The 13,304-nt window shown below is 49.9% G+C and overlaps 1 protein-coding gene across 1 annotated transcript in view; it reads left to right on the top strand.

Annotated features, from left to right (window-relative positions):
* The first annotated feature begins 138 nt into the window (after positions 1-138).
* The window catches only part of lamc1 (laminin, gamma 1), a 49,729-nt gene continuing 36,563 nt past the window's right edge, over positions 139-13,304 (top strand). Inside the window, exons 1-2 of the mRNA XM_017309949.2 lie at positions 139-1,005; positions 1,788-2,755. Of these exons, the coding sequence (XP_017165438.2) occupies positions 2,335-2,755 (421 nt within the window). The 5' untranslated portion in view covers positions 139-1,005; positions 1,788-2,334. The remainder of the gene's footprint in view (positions 1,006-1,787; positions 2,756-13,304) is intronic.

Here is a 13,304-nt window from a genome sequence, read left to right as displayed (position 1 = left end):
AATGTGGAACATTTGGTGAAGTTTGATTAATTTTAAGTTGGATTAGGTTCAGTTTTGTAGTAAAAACTGTTCAAATGTTTATTTAAAATCATTTTTAACCCATTTAATCCTTTAATGATCTACCTGAGTCCTGGAGTTTTGACCTGCTGTGATCCATCAGCAGGTCATTGATCAGCTGATGGTTGATCTTCTGATCTGGAAGCTCAGAGTCCTGGACTGTCGATGAGTTTTTGGGTTTTAATTAACTGATATCAAAGATCCAGAGACATTTTGGTTCAAAACGTAAAAACGTGTGAATGTTGCTTCGTTCTGATTCCAGCAGGAGGAAAATGTTTGACGGACGTCATAAACTGTTCCCGTTGGTGATCAGTTCCCTCCTCTGAGCTCCTGCTTCAGCGTTTTCCTTGGAATAAACTGATTTTCCGGGACCAGGTGTTCCTCAGGGCTCGTTCTTTGGCCCCACCTGGTTTTTATCCAGCTCCGTTTTTCACCGATTCGCAGACGATGAGCTGATGATCTAATCAAACTTCACTCCGTTTCAAACTGACCAAACCAGATATGCTTCTGGTCCTCGTGTCTTTGAGTTTATACGTAATATTTCAATATATTTCAATGAGTTTCATTATTGTTGGTTTTTATAATCCAACAAAATGCTGAACAACTCAAACTGCAGCCGGTCGTTTCACCACATGGGAGTGAAAAAGCTGTAATATGAACATATGAAGATCATACTCTTTATTTTCACAGTTCCATTATTAAACTATAAAATCACATTTTTATTTCTGCACATGAAAAGGTCCCTATAGGAACAATGTTTAAAAAAAGTCAATAATATATGCTAAATATTTAAAAACTGAAATTTAAACATTGTTTTCATTCAATTAAAATGTTTTTCTATCAGTTCATTAATGGCAGGAAGAACTGGGACTCAAACCCACAACCTGCAGGGAGGTTTCTGCAGGCAGCAGATCGACCAATCAGCATTAAGATGAATCACTCTGGCAGGTTTAACACCTTTCAAGAAGTTTAATCCATCGTCTTACACCTCCTGTCCCTTAGTGGGGTCAGGAGGTGCTGCTGCCTCTCCAGTGGGCGTTTCAGGAGAGAGGCGGGGTCACCAGGAAGGTCACCAGGAAGGTCACCTGGAAGGTCGCCAGTCTGTCGCAGGGCAACACAGAGACACAACCACACTCACCTAGGGAGAATTTAGACAGAAACAATGAACCTGACAGTCATGTTTCTGGACTGTGGGAGGAAACCGGAGAACCTGGAGAAAACCCACCATGCACAGGGAGAACATGGAGACTCCATGCAGAAAGACCGGGAATCGAACCCAGAACCTTCTTGCTGCAGGGCAACTGCTCCACCGTGCAGCCCCTAATATGAGAATCATTTTAAAAAGTATAAAGATATTTCTCTTTATTTAGATTTTAATAAAAATATCAGAATGATTTATTCTGAAAATCAAAGTGTTTAAATTTTATTACCATCAGAAACAAAAACATTTTCTCTGATTTTAAGGTTCGTTTGGTTCCGGATGAATTAAACATCCTGACATAAACTAAAAGGTAGAAAAATCAAATAAAAAAGGGAAATTTTATGTCTAAAACATATTTATGAATATTTGATCCATATCCTCTGTGATGGACTGACGACCTGTCCAGGTGACCCGCCTCTCACCCGGAACGTTCACTGGAGAACCAGAACCCCCCCGACCCAGTTAGGGACATGGATGGATGGATGGATGGATGGATGACAGAAATCCTGTTCATGCCTTTGTCCACTAGGGGTCTCTGTCCCCCGTCCTGTGAGGATTTTATCCCAGAGACCAGCAGGAACAAAATCTGCTCCAGGATCAGTTTCATGTTTTATCTCCGGGAATTCTCCTGCTTTTCCTAAATCTGGGAGTTTTTCCACGCAGCAGCAACTTCACCTCTGACCTGAATATTAAACACGTGATTCGGCGCAGACCGGACTTTGAAAAGTGTGGTGAATGTTTAAGTTTGCGCAGTGATTGCGGGTGCGCAGCGGCTCTGCGGTGATTTGGTGACTCCGGAGGAAGAGGCGGACTCTTCTCCGCAGCCTGTGCGCCTCGGAGCTGCGCAGTAGCGGACTGGGTGTAGTCTGGACTCCCGTCTTTTCCTGCTGGAGTTGTGGGTGCATGGCGGCGGACACAAAGAGCTGAGCGCGACCTCGGACATCCAGAGAGCAGCAGCAGACAGCCGCGGAGCCGGAGCCACCAGTCGCTCCTCGTTTTCCAGGATCCTCCAGTCCGGGATCGTTCCTGCGGGAAACTGACGGGGAAAACTTTGGGAAAGTTTCGGGAAAGCTCCGATGGGAGTTTTGCGGCCGATCGAGAGGACGGAGCGGGCGGGCAGGATGCAGAACCTGATCCGGGCTCTGGTGGCGTGCAGCTGGGTGGCCGCGGTGTGCGTCCGCGGCGCCATGGATGAGTGCGCGGACGAGCAGGGCCGACCGCAGCGCTGCATGCCGGAGTTCGTGAACGCGGCCTTCAACGTGACGGTGGAGGCCACCAACACCTGCGGCTCCCCGCCGGAGGAGTACTGCGTCCAGACCGGCGCCACCGGGGTCACCAAGTCCTGCCACATCTGCGACGCGCGGGACCCCCGGAACCACCACAACGCCGCGTACCTGACCGACTACAACAACCAGCAGGACGCCACCTGGTGGCAGAGCCAGACCATGCTGGCGGGGATCCAGTACCCCAACTCCATCAACCTCACCCTGCACCTCGGTAAGAGCCCGGCCTGCGGGCCCAAGACACACACTGCGCCAACACGCACTGCGCCTAAACAGGCTGCGCCACTGCGCCGTTTGGAGACCTTGGTCACTAAATATCTAAAAATTGGTTTTCACTGAAGTACAGTTGCTGTGTGGAAGGGATCTGGGGCAGATTAGAGACCTTGGGAACTTTGGGTTCAGATGAAGAACTTCTGGGACAGATTAGAGTCCTCTGGGGCAGATTAGAGTCCTCTGGGGCAGATTAGGGACTTTTGGGACAGATTAGGGACTTCTGGGACAGATCAGGGACTTCTGGGGCAGATTAGGGACTTCTGGGGCAGATTAGGGACTTCTGGGACAGATCAGGGACTTCTGGGACAGATTAGGGACTTTTGGGGCAGATTAGGGACTTCTGGGGCAGATTGGGGACGTTTGGGACATATTAGGGACTTTTGGGGCAGATTAGAGACTTCTGGGGCAGATTACGGACTACAGGGCCATATTAGAGACTTCTGGGACAGATCAGGGACTTCTGGGACAAATTGGGGACATCTGGGGCAGATTAGGGACGTTTGGGGCATATTAGGAACTTTTGGGGCAGATTAGGGACTTCTGGGGCAGATTAGAGACTTCTGGGACATATTAGGGACTTCTGGGACAGATTAGAGACTTCTGGGACAGATTAGGGACTACGGGGCAGATCAGGGACTTATGGGGCAGATTAGGGACTTCTGGGTGCCGGTCAGGAATGCTGCTGGACATCAGAAACTTTACTGCAGATCATTCTGATCATTTAAATCTGCAGGCTGTGATGAATCTCTGTTCTGCTCTGTTCAGGAGTTTCTTCATTGGGGTTCTGGATGGTTCTGACCAGAACCGTCTGGTCAGAACCATCGGGGCTCGGCTCAGCTTGACCTGCAGGGTTCTGCTGTACCAGCCACCTTTGAACGCATCATCTGGTGTTAGATTCAGGTTCTTTGGGTGTAAATGTGCTGCAGATGTTTCTGCTGAAGAGCCTGAATGAAATAAATAAGAAAAAGAAAATGACTAAAGTTAAAGTAAGTATGATGATCATGTTAGGGTCTATAAATGTAGATATTTGTACATCTGGTGATCTATTATTGGTGGTGACTGGAGTTTGTTCAGTTCAGCTGCAACTCGATGGTGAAACTGGATGGTTTTGATATCCAGGCGATTTAAAGATGTTTGAAATTATTCCTGCATGTTTTTGATGTTTTCTTCTTTTTTCTGGTTATTAACGATCCATCTGGTTCATCACTGTCTTCATCACTGTCTTCCTCACTGTCTTCATCACTGTCTTCCTCACTGTCTTCATCACTGTCTTCCTCACTGTCTTCATCACTGTCTTCATCACTGTCTTCCTCGCTGTCTTCATCGCTGTCTTCATAGCTGTCTTCCTCGCTGTCTTCATCGCTGTCTTCCTCGCTGTCTTCATCACTGTCTTCATCGCTGTCTTCATCACTGTCTTCATCGCTGTCTTCATCACTGTCTTCATCACTGTCTTCCTCACTGTCTTCATCACTGTCTTCCTCACTGTCTTGATCACTGTCTTCATAGCTGTCTTCCTCACTGTCTGCATCACTGTCTGCGTCACTGTCTTCATCACTGTCTTCATCGCTGTCTTCATCACTGTCTTCCTCACTGTCTTCATAGCTGTCTTCCTCGCTGTCTTCATCACTGTCTTCCTCGCTGTCTTAATCGCTGTCTTCATTACTGTCTTCATCATTGTCTTCCTCGCTGTCTTCATCACTGTCTTCCTCACTGTCTTCATCGCTGTCTTCATTACTGTCTTCCTCGCTGTCTTCATCGAGACATGTCTTCATCATTGCCTTCATCACTGTCTTCCTCACTGTCTTCCTCGCTGTCTTCATCACTGTCTTCCTCGCTGTCTTCATCACTGTCTTCCTCATCTTCCTCACTGTCTTCATCTGTTTTGGATGTTTTGTAGCTGAATCTGTTTGATGTCTGAAACCAAGAAATCATTTCTCTACTTTGTTTCCTCTATGGATCTTGACCTTGTCTGACCTTCTGACCTTGTCTGACCTTGCTTGTCAGTCGTGACTCTGAGACAGATTCATTGAGCTCTGACTCGGTCGTGGAGAAATGCGTTTCTTCCTGAATCCGTTCATCCTCAGAACCTCCAGCTGTTTCCGACCAGAACCAGGAGGAACCAGCCAGAAACCAAAATCTGACGGTTTATTGGTCCTTCTGCTTGAGACCAACCTGATGGGGTCGGGTCCTGATGTTGGACACCTGTCCTCTGAGGAGGAGAAAGCGTCGCCTGTAATCTCAGGAAACCCGCTGTGAGCTCAGCGCTCCCTGTAACTTGGTGTGTTTGGACTCTTTGAAGTGCGGCAGGAAGGCGACGTGTCCTGACTCGATGTGTGGAGACGGGCCCCGGGGCCACATGAAAGCGCCACAAAGAAGGAAACCTGCAGGAGGAATGGAGGCCTGGAGCTCTGCAGCTGAAAACCTGCAGTTCCTTTTAACCAGGACGGAGATCTGGTTGAAGCTCAGGCAGAAAGACGGGCCACGTCCTCTGGAGACAGACAGAAGACACAACATGGGACAGACAGATACTCAGACCTGATTTAAACTGTGTGAGAAGCAACCAGAGTCTAAAGGAACCGGATTAAAGGCTGAATCAAATCACAACCGGTCTAAAAACCTGAACTCAGACTGTCAGTCTGAACCATCCGAAGTTTTCACCTGGAAGGTGGTGGAATAAATATTAAAACTGTTTTTATTCAGACATGATGTCACCGGCGTCAGGAGGACCTGGAGAACAATGAGGCGTTTATGGTCTGAACCGTGTGTAGGAAAACACGGCTTTGTGTGTTTAAAGAAAATACTAAACATGTTAAAAGTCTCGGATCCGGACGGAGCAGAACTCATCCAGTGGTTCTGAATCCACGGCCCCTTCAGGAACCCTGGATCTGTGTGGGAAAACCGTGTTTCCCAACCAGTCCTGTTTTCCTGCGGCGCGGCCAGCTGCTGTAAATTACACCAATCTGAGAGCGACCCCAGGGCGGCGGGCGGGGGAGGGGGCGGCCGGGAGTCATCTGCTCCGGACTCGGCATTGTTTAGTGGCTCTGGAATGAGCTCAGCGTGGGAAACTGGGAAGTGTGGAGATTACTGGGCCGGCACAGCTGGAGCCGCGGCGTCGCTCAGCTGAGGAGGCAAACGTCTCTGAAGCTTCACTGCAGATTCCAGACGCTCCGGAATCCGGAATGAGCCGAGGTTTTCCCAAACGAGGTCCGGTGTTGTGGTTCCGACCCGTCTGAGGAGGTTCTGTTTGTCTGCCAGGAGTTCAGACTTCAAAGCAGCGAATGAACTTCCAGCTCAGATGATCTGGAATGTCCACATGACGCTCCGGCAGCTCCCCGGAAAACCCATGAAAACTCTGGAATCACAACAAAAACATGTTTATGTTGTTAACTTTAGTCGCTTACAACAGAAATGAAAACAATAAACATGTTTTGAAGAATGAAGATTCTAATTCAGACAGAATCGGATCAACTCCTGAATCCTTCAGGAACCAAAACGATAATAATATTAGATCTGTGGTAATAAACAGTTAATTACATGATTAAAACAAACTCAATAATCTCCATTTGGATGAGTCGACATTTTCCTCTTTCTGCTGGAAAACGGATGGAAAACAAACAGAGAATCAATAATTAATCAATAATTCATCGATTTGCTGTTTTGGGTTTCAGAAGGTTCTGCAGGTCCAGAGAGAAACTTTAAAGTTTAGTGAGAAAAGAGCTTATAGAACGTTATAACAAGTTAATAACTGGACCACAGTTCATGGTGATACCATCTGGAACAATCTGGGTCTGGTTCTGATTGGTTCTGGTCCTGGTTCTGGTCCTGGTTCTGGTCTGGTCCTGGTTTTGGTCCCGGTTCTGGTTCTGGTCCTGGTTCTGGTTGGTTCTGGTCCCAGTCCTGGTTCTGGTTTTGGTCCTGTTTCTGGTTCTGGTTCTGATTGGTCCTGGTTCTGGTTCTGGTCCCGGTTCTGGTTCTGGTCCCAGTCTTGGTTCTGGTTTTGGTCCTGTTTCTGGTTCTGGTTGGTCCTGGTTCTGGTCCATGTCCTGGTTCTGGTTTTGGTCCTGGTTCTGGTTCTGATTGGTCCTGGTTCTGGTCCTGTTTCTGGTTCTGATTGGTTCTGGTCCTGTTTCTGGTTGGTTCTGGTCCTGGTTCTGGTTCTGGACCTGGTTCTGTTTCTGGTTCTGGTCCTGGTTCTGATTGGTTCTGGTCCTGGTTCTGTTTCTGGTTCTGGTTTTGGTCCTGGTTCTGGTTCTGATTGGTCCTGGTTCTGGTCCTGTTTCTGGTTCTGGTTCTGATTGGTCCTGGTTCTGGTTCTGGTCCCGGTTCTGGTTCTGGTTCTGGTCCCAGTCTTGGTTCTGGTTTTGGTCCTGTTTCTGGTTCTGGTTGGTCCTGGTTCTGGTCCATGTCCTGGTTCTGGTTTTGGTCCTGGTTCTGGTTCTGATTGGTCCTGGTTCTGGTCCTGTTTCTGGTTCTGATTGGTTCTGGTCCTGTTTCTGGTTGGTTCTGGTCCTGGTTCTGGTTCTGGACCTGGTTCTGTTTCTGGTTCTGGTCCTGGTCCTGTTTCTGGTTCTGGTCCTGGTTCTGTTTCTGGTTCTGAGTCGGTCTCAGGGTCCAGACCTGAACTCCAGCAGTAGATCTGGTTCTGTTGCCGTTGGAAACAGAACTCTGACCCAGAACCCGGTTCACCTCAGTGACCTCCAGCTGGAGGAGCAGAGAGGAGATTAAAGGCAGAGAGGTCTCACTCTGATCTTTATCCAGTGGATCCGGGTTTCCGGTTCATCCCGGGTTCTGTCGGGTCGGCGCCACTTTGTTTGGACCTTCCTGCAGCTGGGAAGGTTTTCCTGATAACTGAGGATCTCTGAACGGGATGCATCACTCTGTTCATTATTCATTACAGCTGCGACAGGCTGAGCCTCTCTGATTGGTTCTGATTCTCCCGGGAAGCGGATCCTGACCCGGTCCGCCATCAGCTGCAGGTTCTGTTGCTTCCAGCTGAATAAACCAGCAGCTCAGCTGATCCGATGACGGCAGAGACGGTTAATGAGGCGACCTCTCACTCTGTCTGAAAACGAAGCTCTGACTCACCTTCCTCCTCCTCCTCGTCTTCGGCTCGAGTCATTTCAGGAATTCAGGCTTTTCCTCGGACCTGGAGGAAATCCCCCCCCCCCACCCCCCCCCCCCACACACACACACACACACACACACACATCAGAGGCCTGTAGGACCTCAGTCCTCCTGACTGGAGCGAAGTGAGGAAGAGGAGGAGCTTCATCTTCATCGCTCCATGACTTTTCACCGACTTCCTGAGGAACAAACCCAGAGACACAAACTAAAGCTTCCAGGTTCGTCCCTGAGCTCGTTTGGGTTTCAGTAATCAGAACCAACATGGCCGCAGGAACGCTAACTGACCTCTGACCTCTGGTCCTCCTGACCTCGGTCTGGGTCCGGCTGGTTCTGGTTTGGTTTGTTGAAACTTTCTGACGTTTCCTGTGACATCAGAGCTCAGCTTTAGCTTAGCGCTGCTGCTAACCTTGAAAAGCTTAGTTAATCCTTCTGAGCCCCGGTTGGTTTAGATCCAGGAGCCGACGCAGTGCATGATGGGATTGGTCTGAACGTGTGAAACAGGAAGTAGCCGTGGCTCTGTTTGCCCTCCGCCTCAGCAAGCAGCCGCTCCTTTCTTCTCCTCCTGCCGCTCTGTTTGTTCTCGTCGCTTTGAAGCTGCGTTCTTGTTGCCGCGCTAATTAAAAGGCCGGCGGTGCGTTCAGGGACCCTGAGCGGCGTCGTTCCTCTCAGCTCTTCTTCAAGGTCTTCCTCTGAACTTTGGTTGAACTTTTTCTTTAAAACTCTTGACATTAAAACTGAAGTCAAAGCTAAATGTTTAAAAGTGAGTGATGATGATGATGACGAAGCCAGGAGAAAGGATGAAGATGATCCCGGGGATCTTCGGCGTGTCGCAGCTCGTCTTCCTCTCCAGGCTGTGATTAAGCATCTGGATCAAAACGCCATCATGAGGCGATAAACACGCAAGAAGGGGTAATTACAGCGCCGACACTTTCCACGCTTCCTCAGAGGAAAGCAGCATCATCATCATCATCATCATCATCATGGAGGTTTCCTGCTGCAGCAGCTTTTCATCACCAGAACCTCCTCGGTTCCCGGACCTCCTCGGTCCCAGAACCTCCTCGGTTCCAGGACCTCCTCGGTTCCAGGACCTCCTTGGTTCCAGAACCTCCTCGGTTCCAGGACCTCCTCGGTTCCAGGACCTCCTCGGTTCCAGAACCTCCTCGGTCCCAGAACCTCCTCGGTTCCAGAACCTTCTCGGTTCCAGGACCTCCTCGGTTCCAGGACCTCCTCGGTTCCAGAACCTCCTCGGTTCCAGGACCTCCTCGGTTCCAGAACCTCCTCGGTTCCAGAACCTCCTCGGTCCCAGAACCTCCTCGGTTCCAGGACCTCCTCGGTTCCAGAACCTCCTAGGTTCCAGGACCTCCTCGGTCCCAGAACCTCCTCGGTTCCAGGACCTCCTCGGTTCCAGAACCTCCTAGGTTCCAGGACCTCCTCGGTCCCAGAACCTCCTCGGTTCCAGGACCTCCTCGGTTCCAGGACCTCCTCGGTTCCAGAACCTCCTCGGTTCCAGGACCTCCTCGGTTCCAGAACCTCCTAGGTTCCAGGACCTCCTCGGTCCCAGAACCTCCTCGGTTCCAGGACCTCCTCGGTTCCAGAACCTCCTAGGTTCCAGGACCTCCTCGGTTCCAGAACCTCCTCGGTTCCAGAACCTCCTCGGTCCCAGAACCTCCTCGGTTCCAGGACCTCCTCGGTTCCAGAACCTCCTCGGTTCCAGAACCTCCTCGGTTCCAGGACCTTCTCGGTCCCAGGACCTCCTCGGTTCCAGGCGTTTCCTCTGAGCTCTGGTCTGGTCGTCTGACGAGGCCCACAGCATGATGCCTCCTCCTCCTGCCAGCGGTGGGATCAGACACCGCTGGCAGACACGGTGAACAGGACCGTGACGGCTCAATCTAAACACCCTGAGCTCAGATACCATCTGCTGACGCCGCCGCGGTTCAGGCGTCTCTTATCAGCGCCGCTTTCTGTGGAGGATCGGGCCGCAGGAAGCAGAGAAACAGGAAGTCAGGGATCCGGGTCAGACTCGGGTCAACATTTTAACCATCAGCAGACGGTTTGCTGCAGCTCAGAATGCTGGACAACATGGAAATAGAGAACGATCTGGTTCATTCTCAGATCAGGTTCATTCTCAGATCAGGTTCATTCTCAGATCAGGTTCATTCTCAGATCTGATTCATTCTCAGATCTGATTCATTCTCAGATCTGATTCATTCTCAGATCTGGTTCATTCTCAGATCTGGTTCATTCTCAGATCTGGTTCATTCTCAGATCTGATTCATTCTCAGATCTGATTCATTCTCAGATCTGGTTCGCAGCTTTTCTCATCCTTCGTTTGGTTCCTCTAATGAGGAGAATATCTCCATCCTCTGATTCAGCTCTAGTAAACCCCAATATACCCCAGTAAACTCCAGTAACTCCAGTAAACCCAGTAAACCCCAATATACCCCAGTAAACTCCAGTAACTCCAGTAAACCCCAATATACCCCAGTAAACTCCAGTAAACCCCAGTAAACCCCAGTAAACCCAGTAAACCCCAGTAAAATCCAGTAAACTCCAGTAAACCCCAATATACCCCAGTAAACTCCAGTAAACCCCAGTAAAATCCAGTAAACTCCAGTAAACCCAGTATACCCCAGTAAACCCCAGTAAACTCCAGTAAACCCCAGTAAACTCCAGTAAACTCCAGTAAACCCCAGAAAACCCCAGAAAACCACAGTAAACTCCAGTAAAACCCAGTAAACCCCAATATATCCCAGTAAACTCTCCCAGGATCTTCTCTGAATGATCCCATCATTTGTTCCTCAACCAGCTAATTGATGGTTTCCTGTTGGAAAAGCTTCAGCTGCTGTTTCTCTGCTCCAGTTGGGAACCAGCTCCCTCCCAGTCGTGACCTCTGACCCCACTGTAAGCCGACTCTGAATATTTCCTCCCTGGCGGGAGCCGACGTCACGGTGGGAACGGCGCGGGACGGAAAAAGCAGCAGCTTTGACCCGAGAGGAGAGCGGCGTGTGGAGGCCGGGAGCCGCTCCGCTCTGTGATGGAGGCAGGAAGTGAAGCCGTGGCCCCGGGGGGCCTCCGGGGGGGAGGGGGGGGTCATTGCAGACGGCGAGGAGTCTGAGCGAGCCGAGGCGCTTTGCAGGAACAAGCAGATGCATGCAGGGTAATTTTAGCTGTGCTGGCAGGGGGTAAACACATGACGTGTGGACGGATTAATGAGCGGCACCGAGGCTTCGGCTGCAAACCGGGCCGCCGCCGCCGCCGCCTTTTGAGGCTCTGCAGGTCAAAGGTCAACCTTCAACTGCAGTTTAACTTCTGACCTCCATTCATCTCAACCTGAGCTGGTTAAACTGGACCTACAGGCAGAAAACCTGCTGCCTGAAACACCTGCAGGTAGCAGGTCAGCGCAGCTTCGGCTGATTCTCCTGATGAACATTCATATTAAATTATTCATGAAGTTGTTTTCAACAAGCCTGACAGAGGCGCTAGCTTGCTAACTGGGTTGTCTTTGGTATCTGTTCATGCTATTAGCATGCTAATATACGCTAACATACGTCAACATGTTCAAACCCAAATCTTCCCAGTAAAGAAACGTTTCAGTGAATGAATCCAGTAACAGGTTATTGTTCTGCTGATTTATTTCCTGATCGTTACACATTTTACCGTTAGCATGCTGCGTTGCTAAGGCATCTGATCACCGTTAGCATAGTCGTGCTAACTATTTACTCGTTAGTATTTAATATTGGTGTTCATATTCTTGATATTGACATCATAATTATGTCAGAGAAGTTCTTCTGCTAAAGTTAGCATGTGAGATGCTAGCTTTGACCAAAACTCAGTTTTCCTCCTTTAATGTGGAAAACTGAGACGTTTGAAGACTTTCCGCCTGTTTTGTCTGCAGTCTCTGGGCTCTTGGGCTCAGACGTTCAGGGTTTAAATCAAAGTCGGAGCTCAAACCGTCCAGCAGCAGCTCAGAGAAACAAACTGAGGCAGATTATTGTTTATTTGTGAAACAGATGAAGAGATCCTCGGTGCGGACTCGGATCAGTCAGCAGGACCTGAGCTTTTTAATAATCGGATGAACAGATTGTATCTGAAGAGGTTCCTTCAGCGCTCGTCTTGTTTACGTCTCGCAGATCTGAGAGAGACGCCCGACTGATGTGGGCTCCTATTTATCTTTTTCCTCCCTTTGCTCTGCTTGCATTTCACCTGGAGGACCGACTGACTGCTGCTGCTGCTGCTGCTGCTGCTGCTGCTGCAGCTGCTGCTGCTGCTGCTGCTGCTGCTGCTGCTGCTGCTGGAGCTGCTGCTGCTGCTGCTGCTGCTGCTGCAGCTGCTGCTGCTGCTGCTGCTGCTGGAGCTGCTGCTGCTGCTGCTGCTGGAGCTGCTGCTGCTGCTGCTGCTGCAGCTGCTGCTGCTGCTGCTGCTGCTGTAGCTGTAGCTGCTGCTGCTGCTGCTGCTGCTGCTGGAGCTGCTGCTGCTGCAGCTGCTGCTGCTGCTGCTGCTGCAGCTGCTGCTGCTGCTCCAGAGTCACGGCTTTATGATCGCAGAATCAGGAAGACATGGCCGCTCCCTTGGATTCTCAGACAGACAGGAAGATTTAGTTAGGAATCAGTTTTTTGATTTGTTTCTTTCTAAAGAGAAACTAAAACGGGCTGCACCAGGACCCGGTTCTGTACCAGGACCCGGTTCTGGACCTGGTTCTGCACCAGGACCCCGTTCTGTACCAGGACCCGGTTCTGGACCCGGTTCTGCACCAGGACCCGGTTCTGGACCCGGTTCTGTACCAGGACCGGTTCTGCACCAGGACCCGGTTCTGGACCCCGTTCTGTACCAGGACCCCGTTCTGTACCAGGACCCGGTTCTGTACCAGGACCCGGTTCTGGACCAGGACCCGGTTCTGGACCCCGTTCTGTACCAGGACCGGTTCTGGACCCGGTTCTGCACCAGGACCCGGTCCATCAGAACCGGGTGGCGTTTTGAGGTCACCGGGTTTAACGCCTGAACTTCTCTCCTCAGCAGCTGCTGCTTAACATTTATTGTCTCTGCAACTCGAAGCAGAAAAAACCATAAACCTGTTTTAGTCGCGGCTTTAAGGAAAACTAAGGGAACCAACTGTTGCTCTCATGAAGCACCGGACATAAATCAGCCTCCAGTTTATGGATATTATTACACCTGAACCAAGATTACCTCAGAGAAGCAAAGCATTTCACTCCCTGCTGCAGATTTTAGACATCATGTCTGCTAATAACAGAAATACTGAATTCTGGCGTTTTTAGGTCATTTGTTCTGCTGTAGAGCTGCGAGGAAACCTGACTCATGTTTCTGTGGTGAGATTAAATCCCTCAGATTAAACAGCAATCCCTGTAACA

This window comes from Poecilia reticulata, chromosome 17 (genome assembly GCF_904066995.2).
Source record: "Poecilia reticulata chromosome 17, P_reticulata-male-v2, whole genome shotgun sequence".
NCBI lineage: Eukaryota > Metazoa > Chordata > Actinopteri > Cyprinodontiformes > Poeciliidae > Poecilia > Poecilia reticulata.
The sequence above is the reverse complement of the archived record's forward strand: the minus strand, read 5'-3'. Positions and strand labels throughout refer to the sequence as shown.